This window comes from Aquarana catesbeiana, linkage group LG04 (genome assembly GCF_042186555.1).
Source record: "Aquarana catesbeiana isolate 2022-GZ linkage group LG04, ASM4218655v1, whole genome shotgun sequence".
NCBI lineage: Eukaryota > Metazoa > Chordata > Amphibia > Anura > Ranidae > Aquarana > Aquarana catesbeiana.
In genome coordinates, this window is record NC_133327.1 from 256421293 (window position 1) to 256441510 (window position 20218).

Sequence of the window (20218 nt, forward strand, 5' to 3'; positions counted from 1 at the left end):
TCATTCTGCAAGTATTTTTGGATACACCATACCCAAGCCACATACAAACTAAACATATTCCCCCTTGTGAGTGGTGAACTGTGGTATAACTATCCCCTTCTGCCATTATACCAGAACCGACAAAAAGAAAAAACATAACAACCACTGGTATGTGGCTTAGTCCCAAAAAACTCCCAAAAAGGGGGAGAACAAAAAAAAAAACTGGAAGTAAGTGTGCCGAACTGTTCAGCAAGTGTAGATGACCTTTTCTTGTGTCTTCATGGAGCCCTATGGGATACAGATCAAGGAGCCCAGTTCCGCTCATACAAGGCCTTATAGCAGTAATGAATGAGAGTATATTTAAAGCTTATATAACCGCCTGAGTGCATACAACCTTCTTTGCACCGGATTTGGGAAAACATGAAAGAAATTAAGAAAAAGAGAAAAAAAACAAAAAAATTTTTTTAGAATATGAAATAAAGGTGATGATTCACGTCAACCCAGGGTGTCCAGCCACTCTGAGACATCCGAGGGGGCCTCAAAAAATTTCACAGAGCCCCGGTCTTCCACTCAGAGCTTACTGGGGTACAGCATACTATACTTAAGCCCCTTTTCCCGTAGCCTCTTCCAGACCTCCACAAACATGCAACGGTGCCTCTGTAGCTCCGGGGAAAAATCCGGAAAGAAATGCAGAGTGGTATTTTCAAACCGGAGCTGTGGCTTCTTCCGCGCTTCAGCAAGGATGAGATCCCTATCTTGGTAGTTGAGAAACCGAACCAGGAATGGTCTGGGAAAAGCGCCCTGAGGTCTCGGGCCTGATGGGACCCTGTGAGCACGCTCCACAATGTACACTGAGGAAACTTGCTGCAAGTCGAGGATATCTTTAAAGAAGTTTTCAGCAAAGCTGGCTGGTTTTGATCCCTCCGTGCCCTCAGGAAGACCCACCACGTGCACATTATTACGCCGCAGTCTATTTTCGGCATCTTCGGATCGAGCCATCAGAGTCTTTACTGTGCGTTGCAGGTCAGCGACATTCCGCGAGGTAGTAGCCGTATTATCCTCTAAGTCGGAAATGCAGTTCTCTGCGGCAGTGACTCGGCCTCTAAACTTGTCCATGTCTTGTCGAACAAGGCCACACTCCATGGCCAATGTGTCTATCCTTCCCATGACCATAGTTTTACTCTCCTCAATGGCCGCCAGGAGAGCTGCAGTGGAGTCGGTAGGTTCTAATTGCCCCGCTCCCGAGTGCCGTGGCTGGTCTCCAACGTCGTGTTCCATATCTCCGAGACGCTGCAGCGCCGTCAACGTGGCAGCGGCTCTGTCTACACCTGAGGGCCAACCGACCCCCGCACATGTCACTGCCGGGCTCTGTATCTTAGGAGGCGGCTGTTTGTTGATCTCCTGGATGGCATCTAATGAACATACAGCAGAGCAAGCAGTGCGGGAGATTTATACAGAGAGCCGGGTTGGAATCAGAAGGGTGCAGAGGATGCAGGGCCCCTGGATTTTGTGGCCTGGTCTCACAGGCAGCTTCCGTCAGATACTATGGCTTTCAGGCTGATGGTGTAGTCGGGGACAGCAACATCCTCGCTCCGGATTGCAGGCCATGCTGACAGGAAAGTCCGCTGCGCGGCAGGCTTCACTAGGCCGCACTAGGCCACAACAGGCCGCAGCCTCCATGGTCGAATCACGGCGGCCCCACAGACTCCCGGACCCCGCCGGACACACAGGAGGGTTTGCTGGATGATGGTGGAGGTCCCTTACCTCACTCCCAGGCCAGCTGCAGTTCTGCACAGAAGGATGGAGGCCGGATTGATGGCAGCGGCCGCGGGCCTGTAGGAATCCACGTCTATCCGGCCGGATCACCGCCAATAAACCCCCAGGCAACAGCGGAGGACTTAGAGGGACAGGTAAGTTCACAAAAAAAGTTGTTTTTATGGCTATTGAACGCGGATGGCTTCGGGTAAGTGAAGGATTTTTAGAGCTCCTCTCTCACACGTCCTTCTCCACTCACATCAGGACACGCCCCCCTGCGTTTCATGATTGACACGTCATCAGGAAGGCTTCCTGATGATATGTTAATCACGAAAGGCAATGAGGCTGCGCAGTCGCTCTTGCTGAAGTCATTTCCAGTACAGCTGGTTCCGATTTCTTGCTGTGGTGGAAGGCACGCTGAGACGGGGACTAACAGTGTTTTTTATCCCTGTGTTATCACTGTTATTGCTATCTAGTCCTATGAATACAAGGATACATCAAGGGATGCAATACACCTCCCAACGGATCTGAATACAGGGAATCCCCCATTATGTAGTTGTCTGGTGAGTTTTGGATATGTGGTGGAGCACGGATATTTAAGATAATCTGTCACTATACCAACCTTTTTTTCTTGGTATTTGGACTCCCTCTTGTTTATTGTGGACTTTCATATTTTTATTTTCATTTTTTTTATTATTATTATCACTGCTTTGTATGGATATTCACTATGCACTAAATGATTTGTATATCTGAGTTCTTATATATATAATTTACTTGTTTGTGAGGTGTTTTATTCACTTTTATAAGGGGCAGCTTTTACTCACTATTCAGTTTTATTGATTAGCGCTATTTCTTGTTAATTTCAAAACACATGTTGCCTATGGGCAAAATACAGGTACGCTTTAATAGGAATGTGGAACCTAATATTAGTTTTATTGCACATACAGTAACATAACAGGAAAATAACTAAAGCCTTGCCAAAGCCAAAGCAAGGGGGAAAAAATGTAAACGCTCTTGGCAGATTGTCGCTCACCATAAATGGGTTACGTAATAAAATGTGAAGGTCAACACAAAAACCATTGGCGTTGTGTTGCTAAAACTAGAGAGTGCAAAATCTGGTGCAGCTCTGACATGTCCAGGGTGGCCGCGATCCTGATTGAAAAAGGGGTCGGTGCATCTTTGGATCTGGTTCAGGGGCAAATTCAGGCTAAAATTCAGACCTGAATCGCACCTGAAATGGTGTACAGGAATGCACCGGACCCCAGGCACGAACCCGCGGTCACACAAGTGTGAACCCGGCCTAAGATGTTGTTTTTTTTTAAATGGAAGGTATATTGGGTATGTACATTTTTTCTTTTATTTATTATGGGATCGAGGGTAAAAAAGTATATACTGTATATATAGATATATATATATCTATATCTATATCTATCTATCTATCTATCTCTATCTCTCTCTCTCTCTCTCTATATATATATATATATATATATATATATATATATATATATATATAGATATATGGATAGATAGATAGATAGATAGATAGATAGATAGATAGATAGATAGATAGATAGATAGATAGATAGATAGATAGATAGATAGATAGATAGATATAGATATATATACATCTATATGTACAGTGGGGACAGAAAGTATTCAGACCCCCTTAAATTTTTCACTCGTTGTTATATTGCAGCCATTTGCTAAAATCATTTAAGTTCATTTTTTGTCCTTTATTAATATACACATAGCAACCCATATTGACAGAAAAACACAGAATTGTTGACATCTTTGAAGATTTATTAAAATCGAAAAAAAATATCACATGGTCCTAAGTATTCAGACCCTTTGCTGTGACACTCATATATTTAACTCAGGTGCTGTCCATTTCTTCTGATCATCCTTGAGATGGTCCTACACCTTCATTTGAGTCCAGCTGTGTTTGATTATACTGATTGGACTTGATTAGGAAAACCACGCACCTCTCTATATAAGACCTTACAGCTCACAGTGCATGTCAGAGCAAATGAGAATCATGAGGTCAAAGGAACTGCCTGAAGAGCTCAGAGACAGAATTGTGGCAAGGCACAGATCTGGCCAAGGTTACAAAAAAATTTCTGCTGCACTTAAGGTTCCTAAGAGTACAGTGGCCTCCATAATCCTTAAATTGAAGACGTTTGGGACAACCAGAACCCTTCCTAGAGTTGGCCGTCCGGCCAAACTGAGCTATCACGGGAGAAGAGCCTTGGTGAGAGAGGTAAGGAAAAACCCAAAGATCACTGTGGCTGAGCTCCAGAGATGCAGTCGGGAGATGGGAGAAAGTTGTAGAAAGTCAACCATCACTGCAGCCCTCCACCAGTCGGGGCTTTATGGCAGAGTGGCCTGACGGAAGCCTCTCCTCAGTGCAAGACACATGAAAGCCCGCATGGAGTTTGCTAAAAAAACACCCGAAGGACTCCAAGATGGTGAGAAAAAAGATTCTCTGGTCTGATGAGACCAAGATAGAACTTTTTGGCCTTAATTCTAAGCGGTATGTGTGAAGAAAACCAGGCACTGCTCATCACCTGTCCAATACAGTCCCAACAGTGAAGCATGGTGGTGGCAGCATCATGCTGTGGGGGTGTTTTTCAGCTGCAGGGACAGGATGACTGGTTGCAATCGAGGGAAAGATGAATGCGGCCAAGTACAGAGATATCCTGGACGAAAACCTTCTCCAGAGTGCTCAGGACCTCAGACTGGGCCGAAGGTTTACCTTCCAACAAGACAATGACCCTAAGCACACAGCTAAAATAATAAAGGAGTGGCTTCACAACAACTCCGTGACTGTTCTTGAATAGCCCAGCCAGAGCCCTGACTTAAACCCAATTGAGCATCTCTGGAGAGACCTAAAAATGGCTGTCCATCAACATTTACCATTCAACCTGACAGAACTGGAGAGGATCTGCAAGGAGGAATAGCAGAGGATCCCCAAATCCAGGTGTGAAAAAACTTGTTGCATCTTTCCCAAAAAGACTCATGGCTGTATTAGATCAAAAGGGTGCTTCTACTAAATACTGATCAAAGGGTCTGAATACTTAGGACCATGTGATATTTCAGTTTTTCTTTTTTAATAAATCTTCAAAAATGTCAACAATTCTGTCTTTTCTGTCAATATGGGTTGCTGTGTGTACATTAATGAGGGAAAAAAATGAACTTAAATGATTTTAGCAAATGGCTGCAATATAACAAAGTGTGAAAAATTTAAGGGGGTCTGAATACTTTCTGTCCCAACTGTATATATCTATATTTATATATAGATATTGTAACAGTATGAGATGCTGTCGCTGGAAAAATGGTGATTTAAAGGACACATTGCAGTGTGCATTGGCTCAGGGCAGAACTACAGAGTGTAGCTGTGGAGTGGAGAAAACTGCTTTTGCAGCTTTCTCCAGGTTTTGGTATACCTGGATGGGGCTCTGTAGTTGGGAGATTCCATAGTGTCTTGAGTGGGACAGAATCTCAAACCCTGTGTCCAGGTTTTGTGGAGGATCAGCAAGGTGTGTGCTCAGGTGAGCACACTCCTTATAATGAAGGTATAGGAATACCTCATGGCTCCCAGTTGGAGACATCTCCACCCAAGAGAGACAGGAGGTCTCAAGGAGTCAGAGTCAGAGTCAGAGTCAGAGCCAGAGCATGTATGTGTGTGTGTGTGTGTGTGTGTGTATATATATATATGCAAGAGGCAGTAAATGCCTGAGGACTAAGGCCAGAGAGGAGCTGTGGGTGCTAGAGTAAAGCCGTACACACTGAAGAATCCTGTGGTCTGTGTGACCAGCATAAAGAGCAGAGGTACTGCTAAAGAGAGAGACAGATGGGCTAGAATGTTCTGTTTGGGAATTTACTGGAGAAAAACCCCTGCGTGGGAAACCTTTATGTTACTGACTTTTTTTTGCCTTTTAATAAAAATGGGCTACCAGGCCTTTAAAATAAAGTTCCTGAATAACTAGAAAATGCATTTACCACTAGAGCTAATGGTCCCCCATGTTACAAGTGGTTGTCGGATGTGGGCACAAGACGGTGGAATCTGGGTCCTTGCTCCACAGTGAGTTCATGTCAGGAACTACTGTGGCTGTGTGTGGAAGTGCAGCCAGGCAAAAGGCATTGCGTGTTACAGATGGTGTACCTGTGAAAGGAGAGACATTTTTTCTCCTGTGAACTGTGTAACAAGTTGCTGTGTGCAAGACCACAAGGATGGGGTGGTCAAAGCAGATAAAGGGGGCAATCCCTGCTGAAGCAAGGGAAAGGCTACTATGGCTGGAGGGTATTTCACCACATGCTCCAACCAAGCCAGAAAATTCATCCATGTGTGAATCAGCTGTGGACTGGTGTAAATTAGTCATGTCACCCTCAGGTAAAGGGGAAGCAAAAGAGGATGTTGTCCCTGGCAGCCTGAACCCAAAGGTGCTACAGCATGAGGCAAGGAGGCCTCTGAGCTGCATGCGTTGTAGCAAATGGGAACATGCTGTTGCCCAGTGCCCCTTGTCACAGGAATGTTCGTGGAGTAACCAAGCTAGACGGGAGGTTGATGAATCCTGGAACTCACCTGCCAAAGAATGTTATCAGTGGCTCCCAGAGAAAGGGATCAAGTAATCTGGAGTAGCCAATGAAAAGCCCATGGCCAAGAGTTATATCCCATGGTAGTAGAGAAAAGCCAGTGTGATCCTAAGGAGTACAGAGCTGCAGTTACCCCTAGCAACCGGGAGCCCATATTTTTTTGCAGAGGGTACCGGAGTGTCAAGAAGGGATGCAGTGGCACCTGGGACCATATGGGGGAATCCACCTGCACCACAGGTAACAGACAGCGTACTCAAGTGAAATCTTTAATGGCAGCTACAGGATCCGGTAAGACTGATGCAGTTTTTTGGGGTCTAATCCCAGTGAAGTGGGAGTGTATCCAGCGGGGGGAGATCCGCACTACATAGGAAAATGGACTTGCTGCAGTGTACTACCCAGAGCAGTGGGGAGACACAGGTTAAAACCCAGCTTGCAGCAAGGTCAAAGACTGAAAAAGGCATATGGACTCTGTATGCACCTAAGGTAATCCAGCAGAGTGCTGGGAGAAATGTGCTAGGGGTGGCCAAAGCAGTCGGTGTGCCGTGTTCCCTCGTAACAGTAACAGGTGCTCACAGTGTTGCAGCGGAGGGTTTCCCAGGTCAGCTATGGAGCCTCCCCAGTGAGAGGAAGGGTGGTGTGCTAAGCAGCACACAGGGTGCAGTGCGTTATGTCCAAAAACAACCTGCTAAAGCTTATAACACTGCTATGTCTATGAATACTGATGATAGAGATATTGCTGATGGTACATGTGCTTATGTTGGTGATGTGTTTACTAATAATGAGCAAAGGGGGCTGTCTCCCTTGGCAACCAGAGGCAGAGCCACAGTGTTGTCCATGGAAATTTCTAAGGGCTCCATATGTTGGAGCCAGAGATTTCTAGGACAGCCCTGATATTGCTCTGGTGGAACAGACTGGGTCTACACCATGCTGTGAGAGTTTGTGTGAGCAGTCCACTCACCCTATGGGTAACTCAGTTGGTAAGGGGTTAAGTCAGCAGGCCAAAGCTGAAAGTACACAGCTGAGTGTTTTGTAAGCGCCCCCAGGGCAAGCTGGCCAAAATGGTGTATTGCAACCTGCCTGGATTGATGATGCATTATCTAAAAGTAAAACCATGTTGTCAAAATGTGATTTATATAGAACTGACAAAGGTACAATGGATTGGGGCAGTTGGGCCAAACAATTGCTAGCTCTGCTGGACAAAGCTATTAAGCGACAGGGGTGTGGACACAACAATTCCTATGCCAGACAGGGGAATCGCAGAGCTGCTGGTTGTTGAGGGTGCGTTGGAACAGATAAGGGCGCATGCATAGCAGATGTGTTGTCCACAGCCCAGCCATTGAATGTCAAGTATCAAGGTAACAATGTAACAAATGTTGACTTGCAGAGGCTCATTGTTGAGTTAGAGGGGATAAGTGGGAGGCAGGCATCTGATAGCGCTCCGGGGGGAGCAACAGGCTGTGATGGGTACCTCCAGTGAGGTGGAGGCCCCTTTAAATGTCTTGGCTTCTCAAGCTGCAGTGAATGAGCCCCTCCATGTCTCTGATAAGGGAAAGGTCCCTAAAAAGGTTTTGCATATTGATGTGGAGTGTTTAGAAATGACAGATATACTACTAGTGGAACTGCTTGAACTGGTGAACGCACATTCCTTGTATACCTGGGTGCCTCCATTACAGTCGGATGTGGTGGTACCAATGGGTGGAGCCAGGTAGTACAAGCTGTGCCTGGTAACATTAATAACCAGTGGAACTGGTTGGTTCAGTGCTTTTTAACAGTGTGGCAAGTGATCTCCTTGTTCCCTGTGAGGGTGCTTCCAGATACCGTTCAGTACGGAAGGTGCTCTGAAGAGCTGATGGAGACATTGGAGGTCTCTCCGCCTTTTGCGGTGATCGACACACCTGCTAGTGTGGTCTGAGGTGTGGCAGAGCAGGGATTAGTAAATGGCGAAGATACTGCCTCACCCGCTAGACCTAAGAAGGAAGGGCCTGATATGGACGTGGCAAAAGCAGAGATTCTGTCACCTGCAAAGAGGTACAAGTCGAGGTGCCAGGAGACGCTCTAAAATATAATACGGAAAGGAACAAAAACTGTGGCATGGAAAAGTGTGAGCTGGAAAAGACTGGTACTGCTAGCAATGGGTCATGTATTGCTCAATGTCAGTTGTTAGGACAACTGACCACAGTGATTTGGACAACAGGGGAAGTGAATCACTAGAAAACGCATCTACCACCAGAGCTAATGGTCCCCCATGCTACAATATATATATATATCTATATATGTGACCAGCTTTGTAAGAAGTGCCACATTTTCACATGGATGAAAAAGCAAGGTGTTCCATATAAAAACTTTTTGTTTGTTTTTTTGTTTGTTTTTTAATGCTTTGCTTCTGCATTCTGTTTAATGCCTCTAATAAAAGATACTTTTGAAAGAAATGTACTTCCTAGAAAAGGATTTCTACTTAGTCTTGTCAGTACTGGAAGCCAGAGGCTTTAGAGTCATCTTTTTACATGATTTTTTAGTGATGGCTGCTTGTTAAACTGTACAGCTACATTTACTGCTCAGCGGGTGGCAGCACATTTGCTATTATCTACCTTAATGGATTCTCTGACAATAGATATATGGGAGCTGCTATTACTGATTTTTTTTTGATGCAAGCTCCAGATCAGTCATCATGACCCTGGCTCCACTACTTTGTGAATCACTGACCTGGAACAAGTATGCAGAAAGGTAGTTCAGATAGGTAGTAAGATCGTATTTTTTGACAGCCACAGAGCCCACACCATTACAAAGTAGTCAAAAGCAGCAACACTCACATTTCTATAATCACAGGGTAATTATACAGAATGTTACCCTATGACTTGATTTGTTTACAATGCAACTTTCCAAAAGTTGTTTTTGAAAGTATTTTGGCATGCCCAGCACCTCATATGACATGGATGGAGTGTGGTTGTTAAGGCTCCATACATTGTACAGTGCAATGGAAGGTGGGCAGAATTTACAACACAACAGTGGATAGATTTCAGGTAGTGCTAGGGCTACAGAAGCTGGATGACTTGATACCTGCTGGCAGCTATTACTTTAATCATGAGTAAACCGATTTGCTTTAAGGTCACTCAGCCTGTGCTGCCCTCTTCATTTAATCTATACATAATTCAGAAAGAGGCACATGTCTGTTCACATTTGTTAAATCAAAAATGTTATGAAAACCTCACCTCTGGGATCTCAAGTGCATTTACCAGGGATAGGAATGATGGTCTTAGTGGCTTAAAGTTTAAGACTGGTCAACTATATGATCAACTGATACATACACACATTTTGCTGAGTGCTTTCTGTTCGTTTGCATTAAAAAAAATATATGTTTTTTTTAAATGTCAACAGTCAACATACCTGTTATTATCCACTATGGCTGATGGTGATGAAGGTGACATCTGGTTTTAACAAGCCTGTCAATCATTGATGCACTGATATATCAATTCACATTCTGAATGCATCCTAAGCTTACCTCCAATAACGAGTGTAACTCCAGCTACATAACAGATTTTTAACTTGATTTGGGATTCATCTGTTAGGAATTTTATACAGTCAAGCCCCAGGAGGAGGAATATGAAGCCAAATCCTGCCAGAATATCTGCTGTTATCATGAAGCCACGAGTTGCTACTAATTTCACTGCAAAACAGAGCCAAAGGGAATACGGCTTACTAAATACTATAAAACTGTTTAGTAAATTTGAAAATGTTACAATCATCATATCCTGCTACACAGGACTCAGTTAGCAAAGTTTAAATTAAAAAAGCAACAACCAGACACAATAATTACACTGAATCCAGAGCACCCAAATCTGATTAGCCCCTGCATGACCTGTAAGGCCTTTTGTGTCAGCTTCAGTTTGACTAGGTTTTTCCAATCAAAGCATTTTATGGATAATCAGTTCCCATAAAGAGAGGTTGTCTGATGCACTGACATTTTAAATGCTCTGTAGAAGTAGATAAATACAGATAAATATGATAAAGGACTGCTGAAGAACCCCTATTCAATTATATTGAACAGTAGATGGCATTATTTTTCCATATTTCAATCATATAGTTTCACATCTTTGCTCATACACACTCTTATGAATATTTCTGTACGTTTCATGTATGTATTCATATGGGAAGGTCCACAGGCAAAGAACCTAGAACTCAGATCATTCTATGGTGCAGGAAGGTCCACCGTAAATGGGTTCAAATATATCTTTGGCTACAAAGAGGTTAAATAACACAAACTGCAACCTCTACAGTCTACTCTTCACTACTGATGTATTGCACTTTAGAAAATTACAGTAAATTTGAAGTGCACTCACAGAAGGATGTTTAAAGGAATAGCCTGGAAGTTGGCCAGAAAACTGACCAAGAGGAGGAGGGAAAGGGATTATGGCTTGCACTTTTGTAGATTCAATGGCTCTGAATTGTTACATAGAGGTGTCAGTGCTTTTAGCTTGAGTTGATAGTGGTAGTAAAAGGAAACAGGGTCAAAAGACCAGCATCTAAGGTATTCAACCTCTTCTTTCCAGAAAAAGAACAAGTGTTGTGCTGCGAAAATGATTCTGAAATGACTTAGGAGTTCTGTGAATAGCTAATCTATATGGCCTCAGCAAGGGATATTAGCACCCATCATTCAGTGCAATGGTCATCTTCACACACAAAGAGTTGTGAGTTACAGTATATGATATTATTTCAATTTGGCTTACATCACCTTAACCACTTGCCGTCCGCCTCATGACCATATACATCGGCAGAATGGCACAGGCAGGCAGTGTAACGTATGGGTACGTTACTCCCCTCCGTGGGCAGGGGGCATGATCGCAGAATGCTCATGTGCTATACAGAGCTTCAGGACGGACTGGATCCTTCCTTAAATTCCAGGAAGAGATTGTCAGAGCCCTTCTGTTTCCAGACGGTGCTCAACCTCACCTTCCCAATCCAAATGCAGTAAGCCAGCTGCATGAGAGGCATTTTCTGTATGTCCTCCCAAGTACCCCTACCCAACGAGCCCCCCAAATAAGATGTTGTGTTTGCAGCAAGCGTGGATATAGGTGTGACACCCGCTATTATTGTCCCTCCTGTCCTGACAATCCTGGTCTTTGCATTGGTGAATGTTTTGACCGCTACCATACACTAGTTGGGTAGGTACAGCACTGCACAGACTAGGACACACTTTCACAGGGTCTCCCAAGATGCCATCGCATTTTGAGAGGCCCGAACCTGTAACCGTTACAGTTACAACCATTACAGTTACAAAAAAAAAGTGTAAAAAAAAAAACACACAAAAATATATAAAATAAAAAAAACAAAAATAGTTGTTATTGTTCTCTCTCTCTCTATTGTTCTGCTCTTTTTTACTGTATTCTATTCTGCAATGTGTTATTGTTATTATGTTTTATCATGTTTGCTTTTCAGGTATGTATTTTTTTTATACTTTACTGTTTACTATGTTAACCATGTTTTTGTTTTCTGGTACGCCATTCAGCTGCAGTGCGGTTTTATTCATTTTGACAGCAACAGCGTTTGCTCCCACGACACATAAAGCCATGACTTCAGCACTGTAGGAGGTGATTTCACCACCACAGTTTAAAAAAAGAGCATATATGCCGAAGCATGGGGCAGCAGGGGTGGAGAAGCGATATGTTCCTAACTTTTGGGGCGGATGCCCCCATGCTTCGGCATATATATATATTTTAGGCACAGATTGCATTAAAAATGTTTTATTTTTACTATTTTTTTTTTATTTGCTTTGCAGGTATGGTATGTCTTACTGTTATACTGTAATGTTACTTTGTTTTATTGTTAACCATCATTTGCTTAGCAGGTACGCCATTCAGTTGCAGCGCGGATTTATTTATCTTGACAGCAACAGCGTTTGCTCCCACGATACATAAAGCCGTGACTCCAGTGCTGTAGGAGGTGATTTCACCACCACAGTTAAAGTAAAAAGCATATATGCCAAAGCATGGGGGCAGCAGGGGTGGAGGAGTGATTTGTTCCTAACTTTTGGGGCGGATGCCCCCATGCTTCCATGGTTTTCTCTGGCTCTCCTGTCCCAACAGGGAACCTGAGAATGCAGCCGGTGGTTCCGCCAGCTGACCATAGAGCTGATCAGAAACCAGAATGGCTCCAATCATCTCTATGGCCTAAGAAACCAGGAGCTACGAGCATTTCATGACTTAGATTTCGCCGGATGTAACCAGTGCCATTGGGAAATTGGGAAAGCATTTTATCACACCGATATTGGTGTAGTCAGATGCTTTGAGGGCAGAGGAGAGATCTAGGGTCTAATAGACCCCATTTCTTTCAAAAAAGAGTACCTGTCACTACCTATTGCTGTCATAGGAGATATTTACATTCCCTGAGATAACAATAAAAATGATAAAAAAAAGAAAGGGAAGTTGGGACTTTAAATGAATCGCTTGGGTAGTGGAGATAGAATAGTACCATATTTGAATTGCATTATGAAATGTTTATTGATCATAATAAATAACAGACAATAAAAAGAGTATTCATTTCATATACAGTAGAAAAATATATTCATTTCATATATGTATAAGAAGTGCACACATAGCATGAACATGGTAAAAAATATATACACGCATAGCAGCACATAGTTTGATGTTGGAAGTAAAAAGGCATAGTATTAATAGCAGACACATGCCTGATACCGATAGGTGCATCTACATGGTAAATGTGCATTTACTAAATAAGGAAGAATTAATATAGTTGGAAAAAACAGATGGTATAAATAAGTATAATTCCATATAGGATGTAGCTGGGGCATCAAAAACAAAGCTTGACGCGTTTCGTGAGTGTATCCCCACTCATCAGGAGCTGATGTGACCAAAATTCCAACTCAGACAGCAAGTACGGTGCGCGGCGGTGGGCATAGGGCGGGCCAGAGACATAACCTCTCCACGGGAGCCGAGGCGGCATAAGTGTAGATGCAACATCGGGCAGGGTGAAAGAAAGCAAGATGGGGCAGAGTGTGTCCATAGGCAGGACTGTGCTATGGTGGGAACAAACGTATCCAATAGTGGCATCTTGAAGCACCCCCATCCAAACGTAAATTGCAGGGCTGGTGTGCAATCACCCCAGAAAGAGGCTGGCCGGTCCCATGTCGAGTCCATGGAATATTTTATATTTTGACACAAGTTGTGGGAAAAAGATTTTTTTTTTTTTTTTTTTTTTGCACAAAGCTTTCACTAAATGATATATTGCTCAAGCATGCCATAGGCATATGTGAAATTACACCCCAAAATACATTCTGTTGCTTCTCCTGAGTACAGGGATACCCCAGGTGTGAGACTTTTTGGGAGCCTAGTCGCGTACGGGACCCCGGAAAAAAAAAAACAAGCACCGCCTTCAAGCTTTCTAAGGGTGTAAATTTTTGATTTCACTCCTCACTGCCTATCACAGTTTCGGAGGCCATGGAATGCCCAGATGTCACAACCCCCCCAAATGACCCTATTTTGGAAAGTAGACACCAAGCTATTTGCTGAGAGGTATGGTGAGTATTTTGCAGACCTCGCTTTTTGTCACAAAGTTTTGAAACTTGAAAAAAGAAAAAAAAAATACATTTTTCTTTTTTTTCTTCATTTTCAAAAACAAATGAGAGCTGCAAAATACTCACCATGCCTCTCAGCATATAGCTGGGGGTGTCTACTTTCCAAAATGGGGTAATTTGGGGGGTGGGGGGTTGTGACATCTAGGCTTTTTTGGTTTTCGGGGCCCCGTACGCGGCTAGGCTCCCAAAAAGTCCCACACATGTGGTATCCCCATACTCAGGAGAAGCAGCAGAATGTATTTTGGGGTGTAATACCACATATGCCCATGACATGTTTGAGCAATATATCATTTAGTGACAACTTTGTGCAAAAAAAAAAAGTTTGTCATTTTGCTGCAACTTGTGGCAAAATATAAAATATTCCATGGACTCAACATGCCTCTCAGCAAATAGCTTGGGGTGTCTACTTTCCAAAATGGGGTCATTTAGGGGGTTTTGTGCCATCTTGGCATTTTATGGCCTTCAAAACTGTGATAGGCAGTGAGGAGTGAAATCAAAAATTTACGCCCTTAGAAATCCTGACGGCAGTGATTGGTTTTCGGAGCCCCGTACATGGCTAGGCTCCCAAAAAGTCCCACACATATGGTATACCCATACTCAGGAGAAGCAGCAGAATGTATTTTGGGGTGTAATTCCACATATGCCCATGGCATGTTTAAGCAATATATAATTTAGTGAAAACTTTGTGCAAAAAAAAAAGTTTGTCATTTTCCTGCAACTTGTGGCAAAATATAAAATATTCCATGGACTCAACATGCCTTTCAGCAAATAGCTTGGGGTGTCTACTTTCCAAAATGGGTTCATTTGGGGAGGGGGGGGGGGTTGTGTCATCTTGGCATTTTATGGCCTTCAAAACTGTAATAGGTAGTGAGGAGTGAAATCAAAAATCTATGCTCTTAGAAATCCTGAAGGCGGTGCTTGGTTTTCAGGGCCCCGTACGCGGCTCGGCTCCCAAAAAGTCCCACACATGTGGTATCCCTGTACTCAGGAGAAGCAGCAAAATGTATTTTGGGGTGCAATTCTACATATAACCATGGCATTTGTGAGCAATATATCATTTAGTGACAACTTTTAAAAAAAATTTTTTTTTTTTTGTCATTTAATCACTTGGGACAAAAAAAATTAAATATTCAATGGGCTCAACATGCCTCTCAGAAATTTCCCTGTGGTGTCTACTTTCCAAAATGGGGTCATTTGGGGGGGGGGTGTTGTACTGCCCTTCCATTTTAGCACCTCAAGAAATAGGCAGTCATAAACTAAAAGCTATGTAAATTCCAGAAAATGTACCCTAGATTGTAGACGCTATAACTTTTGCGCAAACCAATAAATATACACTCATTGACATTTTTTTTACCAAAGACATGTGACTGAATACATTTTCGCCTAAATGTATGACTAAAATTGAGTTTATTGGATTTTTCTCATAACAAAAAGTAGAAAATATCATTTTTTTTTCTAAATTTTCGGTCTTTTTCCGTATATCGCAAAAAGTAAAACTCGCAGAGGCAATCAAATACCATCAAAAGAAATCTCTATTTGTGTGAACAAAAGGACGCAAATTTCATTTGGGTACAGCCAGCATTGCATGACTGCGCAATTACCAGTTAAAGCTGCGCAGTGCCAAATTGTAAAAAGTCCTCTTTAGGCAGCCAAATGGTCCAGGGCTTAAGTGGTTACAGGGTCGATTCGCCCAAAACTTATATTTCATTGTTTGGTAGTTGCTGCAAGGTAATGAAACTGAGTATCCTATAGTCTCTGGGTACTCTATTGGTGGCAGCTGGAATTAATTTACATGTGCATTTACACATTTTTTTGTGCTTATGTACATAACTTATGCCAGTTCCATCCTCTTTCAATGCAGGTTTTGGGAATTTTTATTTTTTTCATGTCTGTGAATGCTGCTCTAAAGTATGGACCTAAATGCCACATAGACACATTAACTAAAATACAGCTGCATTCAAAGGCATTCAAAAACAAAAATGCTCATATGCATGCAAGAGGCTTAAGAAAGATGTTCTTCTGCAGTTAAAATATAACTAAAATAAAACCGTTTTTTAAATTTTAGTTAGAGTGGAGAGGGATTAGAACACCTGTCAGTTTTTTTTTTTTTTTTGCTGTCTGTGCCCCAGGGATGCTGTATTGTCACTGGGATTTCCTCATTTTGGAAGGATTTCCTCAAACTTCCTGCTTTGGCTATGGGACAGGAAGTGAAGGAAAATCGCCCCAATGGAAAACAGATGGCAAAAAAATTACAAGGTTTATACCTTTCCCTTACTCTATCCAAAATTAAATATTGTCTTTAGTTCATTGCCAACGAGAATAGAAATTGAAGCACCACTGCTAAGAGGTCCAGATGCAAATTTATTTCAATAAGTCAGGGGTACAATCTAAAAAAAGTAGCCACTTCGTTTTAGGGGTCCAACTGTCCACTTCCTCAGGACTTGACTGGCAACAATGTGACCAAACCAGATGTGAACTGGACCTACATTGGTATTTTTTCCAGTGTGAATTACAAGCACAGGCCTTTACAGCAGCTCGTTTGGCCCAGGAACTAGATCATTTGCACCAACATCAATACCTTAAAGAGGAGTTCCACCCAGGGGGGCCGTCAAAAAAAAAAAAAATTAAAAGTCAGCAGCTACAAATACTGCAGCTGCTGACTTTAAATTGGACACTTACTTGTCCCTGGGTCCAGCGATGCGGGGGATCGAAGCCCCGCTCGTCCCCCCCTCCGCTCGTCGGCGCCGGCATTTCAACTGTGGGCGCCAGGCTGTGGCTTCACAGCCTGGCACCCACTGCGCATGCGCGAGTGGCGCCGCACGCTGTGATTGGCCGCTCAATCACCTGGGACCTGTAATGGGTCCCAGATGATTGACAGGAGGGAGGGAGCAGAGCGGAGCCCTTCCTGTGCCTGGGGGGAAGTGATGTCACCAGCCCAGGCAGAGGAACAGGCAGACTACGAGGGACCACCTAGCAACAGGCATTTAGAGGTAAGTAAAAGAAAAAAAAATATCCAAATTTTTTTTGTTTTTTTTTTAAGAATTTTTCCAGGTATTTTTGTTTTTTGGGTGGAACCCCACTTTAAGTTAACAAGACTCGTAAGATAACCCTACGGGTGCAATGCTATCTTTCCATTTTCCTAAACACATTGCCAAAACTAGAGCATTTCACCATGCTGATGCCACATAAGAATAAAATGGTGCTCTTCCTATTTAAATAATAGGATCACAAAACTTAGAGAGGCTGATATAAATGAAAAATGAATCTCTACTTTCACGTTGATGTAGTAACATTGGCATACCTTTCATGGATATGTGTGCCTTCTGTAATTTGCGTATATTCTCTTTCTGTCATAGCAGAAATGTAATTTCAGTGTCAGACTGTAAGACCCCATGTGAAGTCTGACCTGCCTACTACCTGAACAAGTTTATTATAAGTGTCTGTTATTGACAGCTAAGGTAATAGATAGGACAGCCTGACACTTCTGCCCTGATAGGGGAAAAGAGAAATAGATAAAAAAAAACTCATGTGATACACGAGCGATGAGGCGTCAACAGTATAAGAAACCCAAGGATGGATAGTCATATTTTTACCTCCTGCTCTTTAATTCCCTTGTTATCTCCTTCCATGCTTGCCTCCAGGACTTCTCTCGAGCCTCTCCCATTTTTTGGAATTCCCTTCCCCAATCTGTCCAACTATCTCCTACTCTACCCATGTTTAGGCGACCACTGAAATGTTTCTCTTCAGAGAAGCCTATCCTGCCTTCACCTAACAACTGTACTTTTATTTTCTCCATCAGCTCATCCCCCACAGTTATTAGCTTTTGTATCTCTTCCTCCCTTTTAGATTCCTCCCTTTTTGATTGTAAGTTCTAACAAGTGGGGTCCTCTGATTTCTCCTGTATTGAATTGTAGTGTAACTGTACTGTTCGCCCTAATGCTGCACAAACTGTTGGCGCTATATAAATTCTGTATAATAATAATAATAATTACTACTGGTAATTTGTTATATAAATAAAAAAATAAAAAAAACAAAAAAACTAAGATGGCGTCTGTGCCTTAAATACCCCTACCCAGAAATGTCCGGTGTGTTGAAAAAAAAGTTGCAAGAAGAAAAAAAAAATATTGACACGTAGTCCCTCTAACAACTGACACTAACTAACTATCCCCATAGTCCTTGCATTGAAGAAAGGAAAAAAAGATAGAAGTTTTCTTCTTAGGTTATCACCAACAGAATGGTTATTATAATCGATCACCAATAAAACTGGGGATCTGGTAAAGTCACAGCTTTGCCTTGTGCATCTACTGTGGTGATGAAGTATACAATGTTATCTTTTCCTGGCCGACAGATAACAACCTTATCCGCATATATGTGCCTCCCCATAGCTCCAATGTAACAGGCATCTGGCAAACCGATCATCCATCACAGAAGAACATCCTGGCTTCCTAAAGGGCTTTGGCACTTTCAAATAGTCCCAAACGTCTTCACTATACCAGCCTTCTCTGTTCTCCACAATCTCTTGCATTATATCTCTAGGAACGTATGGAAATTGAAGTCCATACTCTGTGGCCACTCGCTTGTTTAACAGCCGTTGAGATCGAGCGAGCTTTGGCAAGGAACGGAAGCTTCCCAAACCAGAAGGCACACATGAAACTGGGGATTTGTGTACCATAGCAAAGAGAGATGCTTTGTTTCTTCCGGACGGACCGGTATTTTTAGACAAAGTCCCGCTAGCAATTGTAGGGGTTTGCACCCGAGATGATGTATTCCCCGAATTCACAGCTGCCCAGTCAGACAAATTAAATGTTGTGGCAACATCATCACTATTCCTCCACAGCATCTCCTGAGACAAAGTTTCAAAAAGATCATCATCTCCTGAAAGATCAGAGAGAGAGTCTATTTCCGAGTCCCGCAATTCCTCTGCAGGCATATATCGGCAAACAGTCCCCCCTTGCACAATGTCCCCTGAGATCTCACCCGTTCCTGACATGGACTCTTTCTGTGGATCCGGTTCAGGCAATCTCTGAGGTAGGCCTCGACCGTGGCCGTGGGAGGCTTTCACGTACCCAACCTTCTTTTGAGTAGGAACAGCAAGGTCGGTAATGGTAGAGGTAATGGCAGTAGCAGTATTTCCTATGGGCTCCTCAATGACAGTCACAGCTCCATCCCTCTCCGGAACACTCAGCGTGGCAGACTTTGGGAGTGTAGGCCTGACTACAGGATTGAATACAACAGTCTCTTCAGTGGCGATGCCTGTGGCCCAATCCATCCGGTAGGCCCGGGGCGACACGGTGGGTTGCTCCACGGTGAATAGATATTCCCCGCAATGTAAGCATCGAACAAACGGTCGAGGACTTGCGACCAGTCCCTCGCATCTGTTACACAGCATGCCCAAAGCCTCTGAGTCTCCCGTTGAATATAGGATGAAACGCCCATGCGGTTTCAGGCGAATCCCTGTGTTCGTCAGCAGCGCTCCAGGCAGTCTGATACTCGCAGTGGTGCCTCCAGAGAACATTCTGGGTCCCATAGTAGACTGCATCCCTGGCATTCGGAACATGGCGACAGCTCTGCAGGACCTTCCTTCTCCGCGTTTGGTCAAACCACGCGGTGTCTCTCTCTGCACATACTTTAGACAGCTCTTCCCATTGGCTCCTCTGGTCATGCAACTCCCGGGCTTTCTTAATTCCACCCGCTGCCAACTCGCCATTATCTTGATCCGTAACCAATCACATTGTTGAGCATGAATAAGAAAAATGGCAAAGTCCAAAGTCTTCTATTGCATTAATTCCTTGGCAAAGAAAAAAAATTCCCTTAGTTGCTATAGGTAACCGTAAGTCCTGGACTCGAGCCCCCACATGTAGCGTTGTACCCGGGGTGCCAGATTATTACTTTAATCTCTTCACCCCAAAGCAACTGCTAATTATTTTCTTTCGGGCTTACCGTTACCTTCTTTTCAGTGTCCATTCTAGGGGTACTCATCACTCGTTCAATTGAAACACGGACTCCAACACTTAGTCCTTTTTTTCTTCCCAAGTTTTATTTAGTAACATCATATGCAATAGAAAGACAGAGGGTGAAAAGGGATTCAGGTACTTGGACATTGCGGTAGGAGATAATTTCTACATCCAGCGAATAACACTTCCACAGCTGGATTCAGCAATCACCAGATAGGCCCCTCTCACTGACCTAGCAGCCAATGCAATGTCTCTGCCACAGACCTTATGATTCTGGGTGAACAAATCGTGGATGAGCTAAACGGTCTCTGCCACAGACTGTACAGTCTTGAAAGAACTGACTGTGGTA

General features: G+C 43.3%; 1 protein-coding gene across 1 annotated transcript in view; it reads right to left on the reverse strand.

The window, feature by feature from the left end:
* Positions 1 to 20218, reverse strand: part of CLDN16 (claudin 16) — a 104346-nt gene that overhangs the window by 14941 nt on the left and 69187 nt on the right. Inside the window, exon 3 of the mRNA XM_073629104.1 lies at positions 9827 to 9991. Coding sequence (XP_073485205.1) covers positions 9827 to 9965 — 139 coding nt within the window. The 5' untranslated portion in view covers positions 9966 to 9991. The remainder of the gene's footprint in view (positions 1 to 9826; positions 9992 to 20218) is intronic.